The sequence below is a fragment of the Aegilops tauschii genome, chromosome 2 (assembly GCF_002575655.3).
Source record: "Aegilops tauschii subsp. strangulata cultivar AL8/78 chromosome 2, Aet v6.0, whole genome shotgun sequence".
NCBI classification, from domain to species: Eukaryota; Viridiplantae; Streptophyta; class Magnoliopsida; order Poales; family Poaceae; genus Aegilops; species Aegilops tauschii.
The window spans coordinates 19,046,084-19,070,588 of record NC_053036.3 but is presented as its reverse complement, the minus strand read 5'-3'; the positions used below and the strand labels follow the sequence as shown (position 1 = coordinate 19,070,588).

General features: G+C 44.3%; 1 protein-coding gene across 1 annotated transcript; it reads left to right on the top strand.

Moving 5' to 3' along the window:
- Positions 1-293: 293 nt before the first annotated feature.
- On the top strand, positions 294-1,131 carry LOC141040628 (uncharacterized). Its single transcript, XM_073506745.1, has 2 exons — positions 294-322; positions 519-1,131. Exons 1-2 carry the CDS (start codon positions 294-296, stop codon positions 1,129-1,131), a joined length of 642 nt encoding a protein of 213 aa, XP_073362846.1.
- Positions 1,132-24,505: the final 23,374 nt, after the last annotated feature.

The window sequence follows — 24,505 nt, the reverse complement described above, 5'->3', positions numbered from 1 at the left end:
TAACCATAATAATTGACGGCTCATATTTCTCTTCTATTTTTTTAAAGATGTTATTTTACGTTTATATTATTGCTAGATCAATCAGGCAATGAGATCGAGATGGATACGATCAGTCGATCGATCCCAAATAAATACGGATTGGACCGGCCAGTGGCAAATCCGTAAGCAATCTACCGCAGGTAACGTAGATTTGGTTGGGCTAAAAGATATATGAGAGTTCTGGATGGCCTGATTGCATTAATGCCTGTTTGTGAACGTGTAAATCTCACGTACTAGATCTCGTCACCCTCCAGATGAATTCCATCTCCAGGTCCGGCTACAAGTACAACTAAACTTGAAAATCCATGTCAAACTACAAGCGAGCTTAGAACAAGAAGGCCATTCCGACTTCAGACAGAAGCATATCGCACACCATATAATCCCAGCCCAGCCCACCCCACCGATCAATCCAATCCCTCCTCAAACACAAGTAGGAAAGGAAAACCATGGCCCCGGGAAAAGCAAAAAAAGTAATCAAGTGATCAAACTTCGGACACCACCGACGCTGGAACCGGAGCCAGCAGCTCCATGTCCATGGCCCCTCCGCTCAGGCCCAGCGGGGCGAACAAACTCGAACCGCTGCCGATGCCTCCCAGCGTCTTCAGCCCGACGCATCAGGATAGTCTGGGGTTCCTCAACCAGTGGATCGCCGGCGACGAGAAGATGCTCGACACGCTGGGGTTCCTTTTCCACGCCGACATGTACGCCAACGATCCCTACGCGCTGCAGCAGCTGCACCCACCGGCCAGCGCCCGCGGGGGCCTGCACAGGTTCCTCGGCGAGTCCATGTTCCAGAGCCCGTGCGCGACCAAGACCAAGCGCGCCGACCATAGAGTCCAGACCAGCGGGCACTGGCGGCTGGAGCAGACCAGGGAGGAGCTGGTGCTGGCCCACGAGAGTGGGCTCAAGAACAGCTTCGGGTTCTACCTCAGCACGTTCAAGAAGCGCAAGACGTCGTGGCTCATGCAAGAGTTCACCAACGACATGGACAAGGGCCCCGACAGGAAGGGCGTGCCCACGCTCCACAAGCTCTACATCACGCCGCGTGCCACCGACGACGACCTGAGGGAAGTCTATGGGAGGACGGCGTGACTGGAACTACTACCGCCCGGGAGTGCCCGTGGTCTCGGGCAAGAGCACGTTGAGCTGCCACAGGCGCTGCAGCCTCGACGGCAAAACTTCATGGATGACACAATGTCGGTGGGTCTTCTTCTTAAACGATGACAGCGAGACTATGTTGGAATTTTACTAGTAGGCCTTTGGCCCAAAGCCCAACTAAAATTCTCTTGGCCCATTCATGCACACATGTGAGTGGAGTGAGTGAGACTAAAGTTTAGTTCCACCACGGAAGTTTAGTGAGACTTGCACCTCTTTATAAAGTGAGCTCTTCTATCACTTGTATGAGCATGGGAAGAGGAGACCTACACGCGTGCTCCTCCTCCTCGCTCGCCTCGCCACGCCTCGCCTCGCCTTGTCACGACGCGCCGCGGGTTGCGGGATTGAGCCGAGGACAGATCTATGCACGTTGTCTAAATGGACGCGTTGATTACTGAACCGTTTCTGATTCTTTTGGATCACGATTCGGACGTGGGGTTTACTCCCACGACCTACCCGTCTACCCTAGCCGCCGGTGTCCGTTCCAGATCATTGTGCCGCCAAGCAAGTCTTCTCCATCCCTCCTTTCGGCGTGCACCGGAAGAAGGGACATCAGGCCTTCGGAACCCCGCCTCTCGTGATCCTGTAGGGGAGAGGGGCAATCAGGTTTTTGAGGAGCGCACTCACGCGACTGCTGGCTACGACGATTTCTTGCCCGACCTCGGCAACCTCATCCTCGAAGACATGGCCGACAACGTCAACGCCGGCGGTGCTGCTCCCGCTGCACCGTATGTGATTCTATTCTTCTTGTTCGAGATCGTGGTAGAATTCATGTCTCTAGTATGTGCCCTAGATGTGATCTGTTCATCTACTATGCTAGTTCGCATGATTAGTTTAATCTCTGCTAGTGCTGTCATAATTTGTTTTCTGTTTATTCGGATTAAATCCCGTAGTAATTTGCTCATATTTTCAGCAGACTAGGCAGAACTTCATGGGGCAGCATTAGCAATGCCAGCGAACGTTCTTGGTCAGGACCAGCAGCAATACATGACAACATTAGCATCGTTTGGAGATTTCATTACTGACTACATACAGATATATATAGACCTATTTTAGAGTGTAGATTTACTTATTTTGCTTTGTATGTAGTCTGTTTTGGAATTTTACGCTTATATTAGGAACGAAAGGAGTAAAATAAAAAATATTTATGCACAATCTTTGTGTCGGATGTATGCATATCCGGCCGGATTTCATATATTATGCATGAGTCAGTCCGAATTTTGTCGTGTGTATAGCACAGCTCAATAAAAATTTCTAGAATTATTCCCTGTCAATACGTTAGTCATACTAACGTCATACTAACCTACCCTGTGCATGCATGCAGGACGCACATGCGCCGGCTTCCATACGATAGAACGGGGATATAGGGAATAATTGACGTCCTATTAACGGAGCTGCCGAAGAAATATGTACAATCTGATTGTGCTTTCATCAAATTTGAGTCACTTATCACGTCTGCTATATGGTTATACGTTAAAACTTATTTTGTTTTCATCAAGTTTGAGTCACTTACCATGTGTGCATGTCGTAATATGTACAGTGTTCTAAAAAATGTAGATGGAAGAATAGCGCTACCAATAAACTCAGCCGGAGGAATACATACAGTCTTCACCATCATCTCGTATGCATTTTTTTTTGAATAATCTTCTTTTTAGCTAAAATTTAAACTTACACATTTCTTTGCTAGATAAATAACAAGAACCAAGGAGCAGCCAAGCGAAAGGAAGAGAAGGTTTGAGTGTAGGCCCCTGAGCCTCGAATTGCACGGGAGTATGGTGCGATAGGGGTAATGCCCACTGAAACTACGAGTTAGAAGCAAGGTTGAGTGTGAAAGACAACACATGCATCCAATGGAGGTCGGACGATGGTGATGTTGACCATCAAAATATATACAATTCGATGCATGAAGGGGCCGTCGCCAACGAGGAGGAACGGTGACATGGGTGGGTCTTGGACTAGGGGGCATATGTGTGGGGATGATGCATGCACCAAGTGTAGTTAAGATGGTAATGAAGCCCGTCATCGTTACAAGTTCGAGGGATTGCGGGATTCTTGAAAGCGGAGTGCTAGAGTGTAATGAGCAAATTCATCACCTTGGGATGGATCATGTTCATGGTGAGTAGGTGGACAATCGTGACCACCATCGATGATGGTGGATGGTGAAGTGGCAACGCGGATGGGTCATTTAAAACGTGTGAATTTTTTTTCTCCCGTTGCAACGCACGAGCATACTTGCTAGTAGTACTTTAGGGCCTCTTTGATTCAAAAGATTTGCGTAGGATTTTTAAAGGATTAGAATCCTTAGGAATTTTTCCCGCGTTGATAGTTTGATTCGCAGGATTGAATCCCATAGGATTTTTTCCTATGGATTCAATTATACTACATTTCATAGGAATTCTAGCATCCACTCCAACCTCTTGGAAGAAATCCTTTGTTTTTCCTGTGATACAATCAAACAAACTCAAATCCTATAGAAACCCAATGGACATGTCATTTCAATCCTACGTTTTTCCTATTCCTATGTTTTTGCAACCCTGTGAATCAAAGAGGCCCTTATAATTGTTCAGGCCTAGGAACTAACCAAACGCCTTTTGGCTCAGGCAGCCTGGCCAGGGAGCTTCTACTCAGCGCCTTCGGTGCCAACTAGGGGTTTCGGCGCCCACGCTGCCGAGCTGGCCCAAAAAGGCAGCTCGAACGAAAGGAATAAATGGAAAAACGGGGGCACGAGAAGAATCGAACCAACGACGAGCTGTGCCATAGTACAATGAGCAAACCAATCGGCCACTCAGGCGGATGTGATAGTTTCCATCTTTTATTGTTTCTTCTTTCGTCTTTTCTTTTTTCTTTTTCCTTTTTTTCTTTTTCCCATTTTTCGTTTTCTACTTATTTTTCTCTTCTTCATTTTTTTTCGAATTTCATGAACTCTTTTCAAATCGATGAAATTTATTCATTTTTGATGAACTTTTTCCAAATTTGATGAAATTGAAAAAAAGTTTATCGGATTTCAAAAAATTCCTCAAATTTAAAAAAGTTGATCGGATTTAATAAAAGGTTAATATCATTTGAAAAAAAATTATCGGTTTTGGAAAAAATTTTCATCAAACCTGAAAAAAGTTCATCGAATTTGATAAAAAGTTCATTGAAATTGGTAAAAAGTTCATGAAATATGAAATAAAGTTCATTGAATTTTAAAAAGGTTCATCAAATTAGAAAAAAATTCAATGATTTTTAAAAAAGTTCATAAATTTTAAAAAATTCATCTATTTTTTATATAAAAACGAAAAGTTAGAAAATAATCAATTTAGAAGAAAAACAAGTTTTAAAACGTGCATTTAAAAACAACAAAAATAAACCCATAAAATACCACCCACGCAATGACCACGAACCATGGAAAATCCCGGTTTGGGAAGCTTGTGGAAGCTTCCCAAAACCGGGGGATACCCGCGGCTGTAGAGAACAAATAAAGCAGAACAATTAATATTTCACTTGTAGTTCCAGGGTGTAGTGGTTGCCGTCGTTGTAGTTGGAGGTTTGATCGCGAGTTCGACTCAGGTCGGTCGCACCTTTCTACAGAACGGGTAGATTTAGTAAAAACTCTAGATGGGCCAGCCCAAAATAGGGTTTGCCGCCTGGCCAGGCAAAACTCAATCGCTTTTCAGGCGCACGTCAGGCACCTATTTTCCCTGGCAGAGAGTCCGGGTCTTGAACCAAACAGGCTCTAAATGAGGATGGGGTTGACAAGTCACTCCCCAACTTCCTCGCTCTGACTGCTCTCCCTTCCCATCATCTCGCAGGTTTCTCTCCCTGGCCCTCACATCTTGTAGGCTAGTCTCTATCCCCATCTCGCGCAGGTTGCCAACGAGCTGGTGGCGGCCGCTTGTATTTGCTGCAACAATGGCCACGTCGCGCGGCTAGGGTTGCCGCGCGTTACAACCATGGCAAGGTAGTGTTGTGGCCGGCGTCGTGCACCGCTATGGCCACGGCATCGCAGTGCTACAACCAGCGACTGGTCGTTTTGGAAAAGGCTATGAGATGTGCTAGAACCGTGTGGCGAACATGCTACATCGCAGAGACCATGTGTTGGGAGCCTGGGAATAGGACAGCGGAGCTGCATCTAGCAATATAATTTGTTACATCCGACATCAATTTTTGCTGGAACCAGTCGAGTGTCGGCTACGACTGTCGGTGCAGTGGAGCCAAGGTTTAAAATTTTGTCGTAATTTCCTGAAACTTCTGAAATTTCGAGGGTGTGTAATTTTTTTGCCTTTCCTTGAGAAAAATCCGGTTGGTTTGAAATTCTATGTAAAAATGAACATCGCTCAGTTAGATTTAGCAATAGTTTCAGTAGCATAGTGGTAGGGAAGTTTTCTTTCGACGATCATTAGCTCTTTAGTTCGAGTCATGTAGTACAATTTTTTGATTATTTTGGCACTGAATATATATTTTTTGGCAAAAATATGTCCTAGCGGAGATTCGAACCACGGCCAGCTGCATGCTAAGCAATGGACTACCTATCAGGTTAGATATTACTGCTCAGATACGGTGGCTATGGGATTGCTCAGCCTCGGGCCAGGGTGAAATTCTTGCTCGCTTGGCTGATGCTGGCAGCGGTGGCGTCCGTGGATGTCGTTTCCTTCTTGTAGACGCTGCCGAGGCCATCGGTTGCGCCCCTCTTGAAACTCAGGGGAAAGCCTAGGTCTGACTCCTACAGACCGGTTGGCGACGGCGTCTCGGCGTCGTCCTCCTTCTTGAAGGTGCTATCTTGCTCGATCATGGTGTCCCCTGTTTTGGTTTTGGAGACATTGGTGCTCATGTTGGTTTGGCATTGCCACTCTTGGTTCGGGCATGGTAGGTTTAGCTGTGATATATCCTCTATTAGGGTCGATTATCCTTTGCCTCTCTGCTCCGTGCACCATCACTAGTAGAAAAAGGGCCTTTAGTCCCGGTTCTGGAACCGGGACTAAAGGGTCGTTACTAAAGCCTCCCCCTTTAGTCCCGGTTCTTACACGAACCGGGACTAAAGGCCCTCCACATGGCCTCTGCCTGGAGGTCCACCTTTAGTCCCGGTCCGGTACTAAAGGAAATTTTATGATTTTTTTTGAATTTTTTTTTATTTTCAAATTTCTGAATTATTTTAACCTCTAATCTCTAATCACCCCTCATCATTCCAAATCATCTAATTTCCCGGACGGTCACCCATCCTCTCACTACTCCAGCCTGAGCACGCTTAACTTCTGGGTTCTATTCTCCCTCGTTTCCAAGTCTGCACTTGTTGTTTTCCTGACAATAGTAAGATGTCAATCCTATTAACCCTCAGGAATTTAGCTTGAGCATGAAGTCACACATTTCATTGTTTGAGTTTGAAACTATTGTTCTAAAAAACAATAATTATTTAGTAACACTAATATTTCTTGAATAAGTAGTTTGACCATAGTTTGACCACAGTTTGACCAGATTTGACCAATATTCAAAAAACTGAAATAATTATTTAGTAACACTAATATTTCTTGAATAATTAGTTTGACCATTGTTTGACTACAGTTTGACCACAGTTTGACCAGATTTGACCAAAATTCAAAAAAAGAAATAATTATTTAGTAACACTAATATTCTTGAATAATTATTTAGTAACACTAATACTTCTTAAATAAATAGTTTGACCATAGTTTGACCAGATTTAACAAAAATTAAAAAAAAAACAGAGATTTCAGCATAACTTTTTTTCCTTTTAGAATTTGAGGATTCTAAAATTTGCAAACAGGCCGTAGGCAGTCAAAATCGGATGCGGATTTTCGTGCTGAACATTTTGATATATTATACGTTTTTTCTGACATCGTATGCAAAAGTTATAGCCGTTTTACATTTTCCCTACACTTTTTGCAAAACATGTCCAAATTTAAGTTTTTAAATTTTCCTAACTAGTACATGTAGTAACATAACTATATCTGGAAGGATTTTAATTTTTGAAGTTTTTATCATTTTCTTTTGCTTTTTACAAAACTGAAAGGCGATCCATCGCGGGGCGGGGGGGGGGGGGGGGGGGGGGTAGAGTTTGAAAATGGGACCTTTAGTATCGGTTCGTGCGACCAATCGGTACTAAAGGTTAGACCTTTAGTCCCGGTTCGAGCCACCAACCGGTACTAATGGGGTTTAACCTTTAGTACCGGTTGCTGCCACGAACCAGTACTAATGGGCATCGCACCCTTTAGTCCCGGTTCGTGGCACCAACCGGGACTAAAGGTCCCATTTGAACCGGGACTAATGCCTGTATGGTGCCCTAGCCGCTCGAACCGGGACTAATGCTCACATTAGTCCCGGTTCGTAATGCAACCGGGATTAATGCTCTTTTCTGGCCGAACCAAAACCCTGTTTTCTACTAATGCATGTTCACGCCTGATTGCATTTGTGGCATGTGGTGTACCTTTATCTGTACGCATTCTATTCCTTCTATCAATGCAATGATACCCAAACTTTGCATATTCACGAAAAATAAAGTGGGAACATCAAGATTATGTGGCCAGCTAAATTATTGTCTTGATAAAGCTGGAGCTTCCCTCTGGCGACACACGCCGAAACAACCCTCCAACGACGAAGGCCACGTATTAGGGCATGCATATAATCTTAACATGCAAGTTTGTTAGCGCATGCATTAGTTATTAGCTGATTAGTCGGTCGTGAGTTAGTGGCCGGTTGTAGTGGCCGGGTCATACGGCATGTAGTTAGGTAGTAGGGCATGCGTGGGTTAGTTAGTACGTGCTGGTAGTGGCACAAAACCAGGGATGGTTTATTTGCCTGCCTATGTGCGTGCGCAGTAATGCTAGACCCACGTAAACTTACGTGAGGTTTTTACGTAAAGATTGATGTGGAGGTAGTTAATTGGATAGAGATTAGTGGATGGGGCCCACCCTAGTTGAAATCAGGGGGAAGAGGATTATAGTTAGGAAGATTACGTTACTTTACGTAGCTTGTTCGTAGACGGAGCATTATCGGTGCGTGCGTGGTGTGAGTGTGGCGGCCGGCCCTGTGCGTGTGGGTGCTATATTTAAGAGTTGCGCTCGTGCTCGCTGTGTGTGAGATGCTGAGAGTCCAGTAAGCCATGGAGAGAGAGATGTCTCTAGGTGCGTGTGCGCTCACCGTGAATTCGAGTGAGCCTCCATGTATTCTGTGTTTGTGGGTCGAATGCAGAGAAGAAAGAACGACGTTCGCCGCTGAGCTGTATATCGCCGCAAGGGTGTATGTCGGGAGTGCGGCGTTTCTGCTCCCGAGCTCATCTGCACCACCCTAACAAAAAAAAATTCAAAACAAATACTAAACAAATTTAAAAAATACTTATTTCTTTTTGTGTGGTAGATAAGTTTATGTGTGAGGTGCGCTCCAAGTTTGAACTCATTTGGAGATCTGAGCAACTCTCAGTAAAAAAGATAAATTCAGGATCGGTAAAATAGTTTAATGTTCACACACTGTTGACCCGATTTATTTCTTTTTGCTGAAAGCTACTCAGATGTTTAAATAAATTGAAATTTTAAGCGAACCTCACGCATACAACTGTTTACCATACAATTTTTTTTGAAATTTATTGAATTTTCTAGTATTTATTTTGATTTTTTTCTGACTAGATGCAGATGAGTCTGGGCACCGAATTGGGTTTTCGGTATATCGGCGCAAATACTCATGTACTCAAGTTTGTATCGAGTTTGTCTTCTTTCGTCCGGCGTTCGTGTCGCCGGAGGCCAGCCCCAACAATATCAATCTCTTAGGTTTAAGTTTTCAATAATTGCATTAAACACAAGCGGCCATTTTATACGTGCTCAGAAGCTCTTCTCTGGCTCTCGCGGTGGCCGCGGCCGTCGACGGCGTCGCGAGGCGGCGCACGACCAGGAGGACAAGAAGAGGGCCGACGAGCAGGACAAAGACCAGTGCTAGGGCTGCATGTGGAGACCTCGCTTGCAGCAGCAGCTCGTGGATGTCGTGCAACGGATGAACCATCACGACCACGCAGCGCTTCCTAACGAGGGGATGCTGCACTGACTGTTTCTTCTACACAGTAGCTCAGCTGGCTTTATAGCTACTAGGCTGGAGATTGCAGAAAGAGCAAGACAGCCCTCTTAGTCCATACTTATTCAGAAAACTCCAAGTGCTCACACGAAGGTACGTCGTCTCTATATTTTTTGTAAACGTTCCCTGCCCGCCGACCGGCCGAGCCACGCGCCGGCCGCCTTCTACATACGCGCGTCTCGAGTGGGATGACACATCCACGTACATCCTTATCTCATCCGGGTCCACTAGTTCGGGATGGCATGGCCCCGTTTCCCGTAAACCCGTAGGCATTCATCTATCAGGGATAGCCATATCCCCAGTTTCCTGTTTTCTGAGACCAGGATTCTAGGTATGGGAATATTTTATCCACGCAATCTAATATGGGGATCGGGATGAAAAAGGTCTGCCCATCCCGGCCCTCTTCCCGTTATATGGTCATATGCATGTAAGTTGGTAGACTTTTATACCAAACATATTATAATATTATATCAAGCATTGTAATATTTAGTACAACTTACTCTATGAAAGTTATTTACTATCATTATTTTTTGCATGTCTAATAAAATCTAAGTATTCCTACAAAATAACATTATATTCTTTTGAATTTGGCTTTTTAATGAGGAATCTGATCCCCGTCCCGAACCTGATCGGGATTTTTTTTAGAAATGGAGGAAGATCCCCGGCCTCTGCATCTGGACGATGCATACATCCATGTTATTAATTATTGACACAAGATCTTACAAAGTCATACAACAGTAAGACTAAAGCCACCGTCTACGCAACATCCGTCGCAACTCCTATCCAGTTGATGAAGGGCGCTGATAGTCTGAGCCTAATTCCAAACAGACATCGCGGCCAAACCTAACATCTAAGACCTGAGGTCCCAACCAGGACGCCTGCCGGGTATGGGCACCCACAAGTCTGGCGCGCTCCTCAACCAGGACGCCTGCCGGGTATGAGGCCGCCGCATCCACCTGCCACCAATCCATCTTCAGAACTGTACTGCTGCATGTACCTTGCCTGGTCTAGCTGCCGCCGACGCCACCATGACGCCAGACAACGTCATCCTCCTGCGTGAGTCCATCTCCGCGCATCGGGCGCCCAGTCTCCACTGCGCCACGCCGCCGAGATCCGCCGTCATCAATGGGCAAGACGAAACACCGCTCCTCCTCTTGTACCCTCCAACCAGCACTTGCACCAAAACGATGCCCCCAGGAGGAAGAACGACACCGAAGGCGCCGTCATTGTCCGATCTGGTAGACCTAGATCTAGGGTTTCCCCGGAACTTCCCGATCAGGTTGCCGTGACCTGCAACGACGATGCCTCGAGAAGGGAACGACGTCCGAGACATCGCCATCGTCCGCCAAGACCGCAGTCAGGCGCGATTTTCATCGGAAGCCACGTCGTCCCGATCTCGTAGCTGGCTGGAACCGAGCGGAACCTCACCACGAAGACGTACATCGCCGTCGGTACTCCGGCGGAGATCCGGCAGCAGACTGCCGGGTACCCGCAGTATCCCAAACGGCCGGACGGATCGGACGTGACGACCGGATCCGATCCAGAAACTCCGCTGGATCGCTAGCAGAGGCCTCCGGCGCCCCTCGCTGGCCCTTCCACGCAGCCGCCGGCCGGCCACATGTACGGGATGGATCGCCAACCCACACATCGCGGCCAACAGCCGCACCACCAGTCCTCTCCGTTGACCCTGCAGTACCGCCGCCACAGCCCACCACCATGCCGCTGCAATGCGCCGCGGCCGGAGAGACGGCGCGCTGCCAGCGTCCAGATCTGGGCAGGTGCCTCCACACCCATGGATGCCCCGCATCACCCAAACCTACGTGGGAGGGGAGGGAGCCTCCGCCACCGCCGTCGGCCACTAGGCTTTGCCCGGTGGCTTCCTCCAGCGGCGACGGAGGGAGGCACGGGATCTGCGGCGGCCTGGCGGCTAGGATTGCCGATCCGGCCGAGTCGCCCAGGCGGGGGGCGACGTGGGGGCGAAAGTTGAGAACCTGATGGGGATGGAGACCGGAAGAAAAGTTTGCCCATTTGTCAAATGGCGATGGGGATGACAAGTGACACCCCAGTGGGGAGCAGCCCCGTTGCCATCCTCTGATTCTCCTCTTCCACGCATCTTCTCCCACTCCTAGCATGAGTGCAACTTCCCTCTCTCTCCCCACAACCCACCATGCTCGCTCAGACTGCTCTCCCTTCCCATCTGGCAGGTTTATCTTCCTACCCCTCTCCCCCACACAAAACCAGACCCCCACCCCCCGCACGCATCTTGTAGGCTACTCTCTATCCTCATCTCGCACAGGTTGCCAATGAGCCGGTGGCAGCCGCTCGTATTTTGTTGCAAGAACAGCCTCGTCATGCGGTGCGGGTTGTTGCATGTTACAACCATGGTGAGGCAGTGCTGTGGCCACAGCCGACTGGCCGTGCTGGAAACGGCTATGCGAGCTAGAATCAAGGGGGGGGGGGGGGGGGGTTGGGGGTTGAGTCAAAAATGCTACATCGCAGAGACTATGTGTTGGGAGCCCGGGAACCGACTGTCGGAGCTGCATCTAGCAACATAATTTGCTACATCTGATGTCGATTTTTAATGGGACCAGTCGAGTGTCGGCTACGACCGTAGGCGCAGTGGAGCCAAGTTTAAAATTTCATCATAATTTCCTTAAGTTTCAATAATTTCAAGGGCACGCGAAACTTTTGCTTTTCTTCAAAAAAAATCAGTTTGTTTGAAATTATATTTAAAAATGAACATCGTTCGGTAAGAATTAGCAGTAGTTTCAGTAGCGTAGCGGTATGGCAGTTTTCTTCCGACGATTATTGGCTCTAGATTTCAAATCATGTAGCACAAACGTTTTGATTATTTTGGCACCGAATATATATTTTTGGCAAAAATATGTCCTAGCGGAGATTTGAACCACGGCCAGCTGCATGCTAAGCAATGGACTAACTATCATGTTTGATATGTAATTACGTCGATTATGTGCTACATATAATTTTATCTAGATTTTAAAAAAATCAAACAAAAATTTGTTGATTTGTCCAAAAAAATTGGAACTTTTGACCATTTAGAGGGTGAGCAAAATTTTTGGCACTTCGGAATCATAAACCTTGGGTGGACCTGCAACCAAGGAGAAAAAAATGTTACGACCGCTGCTTCAAATAGCTACAGCCGGCTTATTTTTTTTGCTGGAACCAGTTGACAGTTGGCGCGATGGAGCAGCATCTAGCGACATAATTCGCTACACCCGGCATTGATTTTTGCTGGAACCAGCACGGGCGTCAGACAGCCACATGATGCCACCAGAGTTGCTACCATGGGCAGCTCGGGATGCTGCAACCAGCGGTCGAGGTTGCCATAAACCAATGACCACGCCGGTGACGCTACGACAACCACATGATTCTTGCGACAGCGACGCCTCCGTCCTGCATCGAACTCAAAAGAGCTGCTGGCGACAAAGGCGACATGTTGAGCGACAAGAGCGGATGGCCTGCGAGCGCGGGCAGCTGGGGCAACGAGCATGGGTGGCGCTGTTGGCCGGCCATTGCAGGCAGCCAAGGACGAGCGTAGGCGATGGCAAGCGTGGACTTCCCCATGGACGCCAGCTGCTGGTCAACGCGGACGAGATGCGAAGCGGATGCGTGAGGATGACGGGGGAATCAATGGCAGGAGGTGGCCTAATCCTACAGCTGGGGGCTGACTAGCCAGCGCCTAGCTCTGGCCCTAGATTTTTTGGGAGCTGGAATTGTTTGGCAAGAGGATTATGACAGGGAAAAGTAGGATAAGGAATTTAGGATAGGAAAAAGATAACCTACATATAATTTTATCTACATGTATAAATTTTTTTGGTTGATTTATGCAAAAAAATAATTATATTTTGACCATTTCGATGATGAGCAAATTTTTGCCACGTCGAAATCGTAAACCTTAGGTGGAGCTGCGACCAGGGAGACACTACTAGGGAAAACCTTATACACAGAATCTTAGCAGTAGCGCTGGATAAAATGGGGCGCTACTGCTACTTAGTAGTAGTGTGTGTCAGTAAAAGGCACTACTGCTATCCTGTTAGCAGTAGCGCGTTTTAGCAAAACGCGCTGCTGCTAAGTTTGAACTGGATGCAAATGGCTAGCCCCACTTAGCAGCACCGCGTATCCCTATCCAGCGCTACTGATATGCTCCATAGTAGTAGCGCTTTTCTTCAACACGCGCTGCTACTAACCCTACCTTATCGTCACCGCGCGGCCGACGATCCCCTCACTCTCCCTCTCACTCACTCTCCCCCGCACCCCAGTCGTCCGCCGCCGCCGCCGTTCCCCGACGACCTCGTCGCCCGCCGCCGCCGTTCCTCCTCCACTAAGGTAGTCCCTCCTCCTCCGGCCGCGCCCTCCTCCCTCCTCCCTCCTCCGATCCCACCGCTCTCCTCCCCCTCCTCCTCTCTCCTCCCTCCTCCTCCTCCCTCCTCCCTCCTCCGATCCCACCGCTCTCCTCCCCCTCCTCCTCTCTCCTCCCTCCTCCTCCTCCCTCCTCCCTCCTCCTCCTCCCTCCATCTCTCCTAAACCCTAAACTCATTTTTACTGTTCTTGTATAATGTATTTTTTTTACTGTTTTTAGTATGTGTTTAATAGAATTAGAGAGAAAATTAATAGGACTAGTTGAACTAATTTATTTTTATTTATAGTAAGTGCTTAGTTGAACTAGTTGAATTAATAAAACTACTTTATTTTTGTCAGAAAATTTAGGTATATGACATTTGATGATCTAATTAAAATTTTACTATAGAACTATTTATTTTTAGTAAGAAAATTAATAGAACTAGTTTATTTTTGGGTGTATTTAACATAATTCTAGGTTCATTCTTTCGAAGTGGACATGTCATATTTTGAACATGTCACATTTGTTATTATTTTTTAGTTAAATCAATTATTCCCGCATCAACGTCGACGATGCCTATCCCGCATCCTCGTCGTCAACTCGGTGGAGGAGGCCTGCTTGATCAGAGGGGCCATGTCAGGGACAGGGCTCCGTCGGGCTGGTACTAGGAGGTGCTACCTTTCGGGGGCGCAACTTGGTGAGGAGCCAGCCCGTCGTTGACCTGAACCTTCTTTGGTGGCGGTCGTGTGGGCCAGTGACGGTGCGGAGGCTTGAGGACCCCACGGAGGTGGTACGTCACCGTGTCAGCGAGGAGGACGAGCACGTCCGTCGTTACATAGTTGCATTGGAGGGCAGGTTCTTCAGAGACCTCACTGGAGCTATGATCCTGTGATGGTTCCTTCTCTTTGGGTGTTCACCGCCCGTGCCGATACCCGTGGTTCGCTAGGGTTTTAGCTGTATTAGTGATGTTATATGTATAATACAATTCGAGATGTATTAGTGATAATATTCGACGATGTATGGACGCAAGAGATGATTTAGTTTTGCTTATTGAATGCATGCTAATTTGAATACTAATTTATTTTATGATTTAGTTTTGCTTATTGAATGCTCAAATTGGAGAACTACTCCTATTTTGAATGCTCAAATTGGAGAGCACTATGCAAGGCGTATGCATTTGATTAGTTGATATCTTATAGGGTTTTTGTTTTTGCAGAAATCAAGGAGCCAACCGACCCCCTCCGACCTCGAGGTGTGACCAGCCAAATCTCCATGTCAATATGAGTCCTATAAGATATTTTGAAATGATTTTGTTCGTATTTTCAACCATTGAAATGCAATGACCATCAAGTTTGAATGCTCATATGATGTAGATATAAACATGTATATCTTGTGTTGCTCAAATAGGATATGTGCTTGCCCAAGTGGCCGACCATGTTTGCAGGTAACACCTCCGAGTGGCCTATGTTTTGCCGGAGTGTTGATTACTCTCCGTTCCGGCAAATTTCAGTTGCTCGATATGTCCTTTTTTAGCAAAGGTCATGCCGGAGTTTTTGGTGAATTTTGGAATGACTTGTGCTAGAATATGTAGGAAATATCGAGTGGCCTGGATTTTCTAGAAAGATAACTAAACGACATTTCGGGTTGTCTTTAAGTCTGTCGAGGCTCCATACATGACAGTCGACAAATGAGTGTGGCAGAAAATCTGCACCATATATGAGAGAAGAAGAATCCCGACTGTTGTCGTGGGGGGTCGTTTTTCCTTATTCTCCTTGTGCTAGACCTTTGTTATGCACTAGGGGAAGGAGGAATAACGACCATCACCGACGGTCGAAAAATCTGTGAGGGAGTGTGTCCACCATATATGAGAGAGGACAAAGAATCCCGATTGTTGCCGTGGGGGTCGCTTCTCCTTCGTTCCCTTGTGCTAGACATTTTAGTGTAATGCACTTGGGGACGAAAGGAGGAGCGACCATCACCAACGGTCGAATGTATACACCACGCGAGCTGAGAGTTGATAACCGACAAGTATAGGGGATCGCAACAGTTTTCGAGGGTAGAGTATTCAACCCAAATTTATTGATTCGACACAAGGGGAGCCAAAGAATATTCTCAAGTATTAGCCGTTGAGTTGTCAATTCAACCACACCTGGATAACTTAGTATCTGCAGCAAAGTATTTAGTAGCAAAGTAATATGGAAGTAACGGTAACAGTAGCAAAAGTAATATTTTTGGGTTTTGTAGTGATTGTAACAGTAGCAACGGAAAAGTAAATAAGCGAAGAACAATATGTGAAAAGCTCGTAGGCATTGGATTGATGATGGAGAATTATGCCAGATGCGGTTCATCATGTAACAGTCATAACATAGGGTGACACAGAACTAGCTCCAACTCATCAATGTAATGTAGGCATATATTCCGAATATAGTCATACGTGCTTATGGAAAAGAACTTGCATGACATCTTTTGTCCTACCCTCCCGTGGCAGCAGGGTCCTAATGGAAACTAAGGGATATTAAGGCCTCCTTTTAATAGAGTACCGGACCAAAACATTAACACATAGTGAATACATGTCCTCAAACTACGGTCATCACCGGGAGTGGTCCCGATTATTGTCACTTCGGGGTTGCCGGATCATAACACATAGTAGGTGAAATCATGGCACTCGGGCCCTAGTGAGAAGCATTAAGCATAGCAAAGTCATAGCAACATCAATCTCAGAAGATAGTGGATACTAGGGATCAAACCCTAACAAAACTAACTCGATTACATGATAGATCTCATCCAACCCATCACCGTCCTGCAAGCCTACGATGGAACTACTCACGCACGGCGGTGAGCATCATGAAATTGGTGATGGAGGATGGTTGATGATGATGATGGCGACGGATTCCCCTCTCCGGAGCCCCGAACGGACTCCAGATCAGCCCTCCCGAGAGGTTTTAGGGCTTGGCGGCGGCTCCGTATCGTAAAACGCGATGAATCCTTCTCTCTGATTTTTTTCTCCCCGAACACGAATATATGGAGTTGGAGTTGAGGTCGGTGGAGCGTCAGGGGGCCCACGAGGCAGGGGGCGCGCCCAGGGGGGGCAGGCGCGCCCCCACCCTCGTGGACAGGGTGTGGGCCCGCTGATGTGGATTCTTCTTCCAGTATTTTTAATGTTTTACAAAAATATGTTCCGTGGAGTTTCAGGTCATTCCGAGAACTTTTGTTTCTGCACATAAATAACACCATGGAAAGTCTGCTGAAAACAGCGTCAGTCCGGGATAGTTTCATTCAAATCATGCAAGTTAGAGTCCAAAACAAGGGCAAAAGTGTTTGCAAAAGTAGATACGACGGAACGTATCAACTCCCCCAAGCTTAAACCTTTGCTTGTCCTCAAGCAATTCAGTTGATAAACTGAAAGTTATAAAGAAAAACTTTTACAAACTCTGTTTGCTCTTATTGTTGCAAATATGTAAAGCCAGCATTCAAGTTTTCAGCAAAGATTATGACTAACCACATTCACAATAACTCTTAGGTCTCATGTTTACTCATATCAATGGCATAATCAACTAGCGAGCAATAATAATAAATCTCGGATGACAACACTTTCTCAAAACAATCATAATATGATATAATAAGATGGTATCTCGCTAGCCCTTTCTGAGACCGCAAAACATAAATGCAGAGCACCTTTAAAGATCAAGGACTGACTAAACATTGTAATTCATGGTAAGAAAGATCCAGTCATAGTCATACCCAATATAAATTAATAGTAATGGATGCAAATGACAGCAGCGTTCTCCAGCTAGTGCTTTTTAATAAGAGGGTGATGACTCAACATGAAAGTAAATAGATAGGCCCTTCGCAGAGGGAAGCAGGGATTTGTAGAGGTGCCAGAGCTCGGTTTTGAAATAGAGATAAATAATATTTTGAGCGGCATACTTTCATTGTCAACATAACAACCAAGAGATGGCGATATCTTCCATGCTACACACATTATAGGCGGTTCCCAAACAGAATGGTAAAGTTTATACTCCCCCTCCATCAACAAGCATCAATCCATGGCTTGCTCGAAACAACGAGTGCCTCCAACTAGCAACAACCCCGGGGGAGTTTTATTTGCAATTATTTTGATTTAATTTGCATAAAGCATGGGACTGGGCATCCCGGTGACCAGTCATTTTCTCGTGAGTGAGGAGCGGAGTCCACTCCTCTTGAGAATAACCCGCCTAGCATGGAAGATACGGACATCCCTAGTTGATACATGAGCTATTCGAGCATACAAAACCGAATTTCATTTGAAGGTTTAGAGTTTGGCACATGCAAATTTACTTGGAACGGCAGGTAGATACCGCATATAGGAAGATATAGTGGACTCATATGGAATACTTTGGGGTTTAAGGGATTGGATGCACAAGCAGTATTCCCGCTTAGTACAAGTGAAGGCTAGCAAAAGACTGGGAAGCGACCAACTAGAGAGCGACAACAGTCATGAACATGCATTAAAATTAATAGACATTGAGTACGAGCATGAGTAGGATATAATCCACCATGAACATAAATATCGTGAATGCTATGTTGATTTGTTTCAACTACATGTGTGAACATGTGCCAAGTCGAGTCACTTAAATCATTCAAAGGAGGATACCACCCCACTATACCACATCACAACCATTTTAATAGCATGTTGGCACGCAAGGTAAACCATTATAACTCATAGCTAATCAAGCATGGCATAAGCAACTATAATCTCTAATTGTCATTGCAAACATGTTCATTCATAATAGGCTGAATCAGGAACGATGAACTAATCATATTTACAAAAACAAGAGAGGTCGAGTTCATACCAGCTTCTCTCATCTCAATCAGTCCATCATATATCGTCATAATTGCCTTTCACTTGCACGACTGAACGTTGTGAAAATAATAAGAGTGCACGTGCATTGGACTAAGCTGGAATCTGCGAGCATTCAATAAACAGGAGAAGACAAGGCAATATGGGCTCTTGGTTAAATCAACAACAATGCATATAAGAGCCACTTCAACAATTTAATCATGGTCTTCTCCTATCGACCCCCAAAGAAAAGAAAAGAAATAAAACTATTTACACGGGAAAGATCCCAACAAGCAAAAGAAGAACGGAAAATATTTTTGGGTTTTCTTTTTAATTATTACTACTACAGCAAGAAAATAAAACTAACTAAAAGCTACACTAATTTTTTTGGTTTTTCTTAAGGTTTATTAAACACACAAGAAGAAAGCAAGAAAAAAGGAAAATAAACTAGCATGGATATTACAGTGAAAGAGTATGAGCACCGACATCTAGCAATGAGTGTGTGTGAACATAAATGTAATGTCGGTGGGAAATACATACTCCCCCAAGCTTAGGCTTTTGGCCTAAGTTGGTTTATTGCCACGGATGGCCTCGCGGATATCCATAGTTGTAGCCTGGGTCGTACTGCGATGCTGGTAGTTATTGCCTCCTGAGCTGCAGCGTGGCGGCGAGCTGCCTCCGCCCTCCTCTCGTACTCATCTGCCTCCTCTCTGGTAATAAAATGTCTTCCTTTTGCCTGATAATCAAAGAAGGCAGGAGCAGGGAGAGTAATACGGACAGCACGACGTCTGTCAGAGATTAAGCGATACCGGAGAGGTGATTCATTCCTCTCGACAAACTGGTGGTGAACCATAGCATTAAAGTCTAAATAAATAGGAGGCAATTCAATATCATCATTACGTATGGTTACACCAAGAAAATCAGCTAAGCGGGTTGCATAAATTCCACCGAAGAAATCTCCATTAAATCTATTATGATGCAACCTACGTGCAACAATGGCTCCCAAATTATAAGATTTGTCTCCTAACACAACACTCCTAAGAATACTGAGGTCAGGGACACACATATGACATGCTTCATCCTTACCAGTTATGCACCTACCTATGAAGAGAGCAAAATATTGTATAGCAGGAAAATGAATGCTCCCTATGGTAGCTTGTGCTATATCTCTAGATTCCCCCACAGTTATACTAGCAAGAAAATCTCTAAATTCAGATTTGCGAGGTTTACTAGCACTACCCCATTGTGGAAGTTTGCAAGCAGTGGTAAAATCCTCTAAGTCCATTGTATAAGATTTTTCATAAAGATCAACCAGGACAGTTGGAGAATTGCGTGAAGATGAAAATTCAAACCTCCTCACAAAGGAACTAGTGAGATAGTGGTACTGGCGGCACTTTTCCTCCTCGACGCTCACAAGATCAGCGTTACGCAAATATGCGTTAAATTCTTTCTTGATTCCCTCTCGATCCATAAAGTTTTCTGAAGGCCATTCACAAGGCCGCACTGGAGCGTCCCTTGGTGGCTCATTGTCAGCATCACGCATTGCAAGCCTGGGTCCTTGCTTCCTTGAAGAACCACCTTGGTACATTTTCCTAAGCATATTTCTTCCTCTGAAAAATTTCTGAAATTTTTAGTAACTTCAAATAAAAGTGAACCAAGCTCAACAAAATTGATAGCAACTACTCCTACAAGTGCCTAGAGACTATATCATGCATTAGAATGAACCATATAAATTTGACATGCAAGCTCAAGAACATGGTCACCTAGGCAGCACAAATTTGCAATGAATAAAGCACTAGAACAAAAACCAATTGAACCAATGGAGGAGTCACATACCAAGGAACAATCCCCCCAAGCAGTTTTGTGAGAGGTGCTTTGAGCAAGGAGATCGAAAATCGCAGCAAAATGAGCTAGAACTTGTGCTTGAGCTGGATGGTGATTTTTTTGGGAGGAAGAAGAAGTGTGTGGGTGCAGGAATAAGTGGAGGGAGCCACCGTGGGCCCACGAGGCAGGGGGGGCGCGCCCAGGTGGGTGGGCGCGCCCTGGACCCTCATGGCCAGGTGCTTGCTCCCCCTGCTGTGTTCTCAGTGCCAGATATTCTCAAATATTCCAAAAAAAATCATATTCCATTTTCATGGCATTTGGAGAACTTTTATTTTTGGGGTATTTTTATATTACACGGATAATTCAGGAAACAGGCAGGAAAATGCTATTTTTACTTTATTTCAACTAAATAATAGAAAGTAAAAGGAGGGTACAGATGGTTGTGCTTTCTAACTTCATCCATCTCATGCTCATCAAAAGGAATCCACTAACAAGGTTGATCAAGTCTTGTTAACAAACTCATTCCGACTAATATGGAACCGAAGAAATTTCGAATAACACTATGTTACCTCACGGGGATATGCACATCCCCAATAATAAGAATATCATATTTCTTCTTGACAGTAGGAAGAGGAAATTCAAAACCTCCAAAAATAATCGATGGAAATTTTCCAATAGAATTGATACTGTGGACTTGAGGTTGTTTCCTCGGAAAGTGTACCGTATGCTCATTACCATTAACGTGAAAAGTGATATTGCCTTTGTTGCAATCAATAACAGCCCCTGCAGTATTCAAAAAAGGTCTTCCAAGAATAATAGACATACTATCGTCCTCGGGAATATCAAGAATAACAAAGTCCGTTAAAATAGTAATGTTTGCAACCACAACAGGCACATCCTCACAAATACCGACAAGTATAGCAGTTGATTTATCAGCCATTTGCAAAGATATTTTAGTAGGTGTCAACTTATTCAAGTCAAGTCTACGATATAAAGAGAGAGGCATAACACTAACACCGGCTCCAAGATCACATAAAGCAGTTTTAACATAGTTTCTTTTAATGGAGCATGGTATAGTTGGTACTCCTGGATCTCCAAGTTTCTTAGGTATTCCACCCTTAAAAGTATAATTAGCAAGCATGGTGGAAATTTCAGCTTCCGGTATCTTTCTTTTATTAGTGACAATTTCTTTCATATAGTTAGCATAAGGATTCATTTTGAGCATATCAGTCAATCGCATACGCAAAAAGATAGGTCTAATCATTTCAGCAAAGCGCTCAAAATCCTCATCATCCTTTTTCTTTGATGGTTTGGGAGGAAAAGGCATGGGTTTCTGAACCCATGGTTCTCTTTCTTTACCATGTTTCCTAGCAACAAAGTCTCTCTTATCATAACGTTGATTCTTTGATTGTGGGTTATCAAGATCAACAGCAGGTTCAATTTCTACATCATTATCATTGCTAGGTTGAGCATCATCATGAACATTATCATTCACATTTTCACTAGGTTCATGTTCATTACCAGATTGTGTTTCAGCATCAGAAATAAATATCATTTGGATTCTCCGGTGGTTCAGCAATAGGTTCACTAGAAGCATGCAAAGTCCTATCATTTTTCGTTTTCTTCTTTTTAGAAGGACTAGGTGCATCAGTATTATTTCTCTGAGAATCTTGCTCAATTCTCTTAGGATGGCCTTCAGGATACGAAGGTTCCTGAGTCATTTTACCAGTTCTAGTAGCCACTCTAACAGCATAAACATTATTCTTATTGTTCATTTCATTGAGCAAATCATTTTGATCTTTAAGTACTTATTCTGCTTGAGTGGCAACCATAGAAGCATGTTTACTACTGAGTTTAAGTCCACCTTTAACATTAGCCATGTAATTACTCAAGTGTTCAATCATATAAGCATTTTGTTTTAATTGTCTACCAAAATAAGCATTGAAGTCTTCTTGCTTAACCATAAAGTTATCAAACTCATCCAGACAATGGCTAGCAATTTTAGTAGGAGGAATTTCAGCTTTATCATATCTATAGAGAGAATTTACCTTTACTACCTGTGTCGGGTTTTCAAGACCGTGAGTTTCTTCAATAGGTGAAGGATTAAGATCATATGTTTCTTCAACAGGCGGTAAATTAAGACCATGTATTTCTTCAATAGGAGGTAAATTCTTAACATCTTCAGGTTTAGTACCTTTTTCTTTCATAGATTTCTTTGCCTCTTGCATATCTTCAGGACTGAGAAATAGAACACCCCTCTTCTTCGGAGTTGGTTTAGGAATAGGCTCAGGAATTGGCTCAGGAAGTGTCCAATTATTTTCATTTGTCAACATATTATTCAATAGAATTTTAGCTTCATCCGGTGTTCTTTCCCTGAAAACAGAACCAGCACAACTATCCAAGTAATCTCTAGAAGCATCGGTTAGTCCATTATAAAAGATATCAAGTATTTCATTTTTCTTAAGAGGATGATCAGGCAAAGCATTAAGTAATTGGAGAAGCCTACCCCAAGCTTGTGGGAGACTCTCTTCTTCAATTTGCACAAAATTGTATATATCTCTTAAAGCAGCTTGTTTCCTATGAGCAGGGAAATATTTAGCAGAGAAGTAGTAAATCATATCCTGGGGACTACGCACACAACCAGGATCAAGAGAATTAAACCATATCTTAGCATCGCCATTTAATGAGAACGGGAATATTTGAAGGATATAAAAGTAGCGAGTTTTCTCATCATTAGTGAACAGGGTGGCTATATCATTTAATTTAGTAAGATGTGCCACAACAGTTTCAGATTCATAGCCATAAAAAGGATCAGACTTAACCAAAGTAATTATATCAGGATCAACAGAGAATTCATAATCCTTATCAGTAACACAGATAGGTGAAGTAGCAAAAGCAGGGTCAGGTTTCATTCTAGCATTAAGAGATTGCTGCTTCCATTTAGCTAATAACTTCTTAAGATCACTTCTATCATCTCAAGCTAAAATGGCTCTAGCAGATTCTTCATCTAGAACATAACCCTCAGGCACAACCAGGTAATTCATATTTATTAGGGGGAGAGTCTTCATCATCACTATCTTCAATATTATCAGTTTCAATGATTTCATTCTCTCTAACCCTAGCAAGTTGTTCATCTAGAAATTCACCAAGTGGCACAGTAGTATCAAGCATAGAAGTAGTTTCATCATAAGTATCATGCATAGCAGAAGTGGCATCATCAATAACATGCGACATATAAAAATTAATAGCAGAAGCAGGTTTACGTGTCGCAAGCTTACTCAAAACAGAAGGTGAATCAAGTGCAGAGCTAGATGGCAGTTCCTTACCTCCCCTCGTAGTTGAGGGATAAATTTTTGTTTTCGCGTATTTCAAGTTCTTCATAGTGACCAGCAAATATAAATCCCAAGTGACTCAAAGAATAGAGCTATGCTCCCCGGCAACGGCGCCAGAAAATAGTCTTGATAACCCACAAGTATAGGGGATCGCAACAGTTTTCGAGGGTAGAGTATTCAACCCAAATTTATTGATTCGACACAAGGGGAGCCAAAGAATATTCTCAAGTATTAGCAGTTGAGTTGTCAATTCAACCACACCTGGATAACTTAGTATCTGCAGCAAAGTATTTAGTAGGAAAGTAATATGGAAGTAACGGTAACAGTAGCAAAAGTAATATTTTTTGGTTTTGTAGTGATTGTAACAGTAGCAACGAAAAAGTAAATAAGCGAAGAACAATATGTGAAAAGCTCGTAGGGATTGGATCGGTGATGGAGAATTATGCCGGATGCGGTTCATCATGTAACAGTCACAACATAGGGTGACACAGAACTAGCTCCAAGTCATCAATGTAATGTAGGCATGTATTCCGAATATAGTCATATGTGCTTATGGAAAAGAACTTGCATGACATCTTTTATCCTACCCTCCCATGGTAGCGGGGTCCTAATGGAAACTAAGGGATATTAAGGCCTCCTTTTAATAGAGTACCGGACCAAAGCATTAACACATAGTGAATACATGAACTACTCAAACTACGGTCATCACCAGGAGTGGTCCCGGTTATTGTCACTTCAGGGTTGCCGGATCATAACACATAGTAGGTGACTATAGACTTGCAAGATAGGATCAAGAACTCACATATATTCATGAAAACATAATAGGTTTAGATCTGACATCATGGCACTCGGGCCCTAGTGAGAAGCATTAAGCATAGCAAAGTCATAGCAACATCAATCTCAGAACATAGTGGATACTAG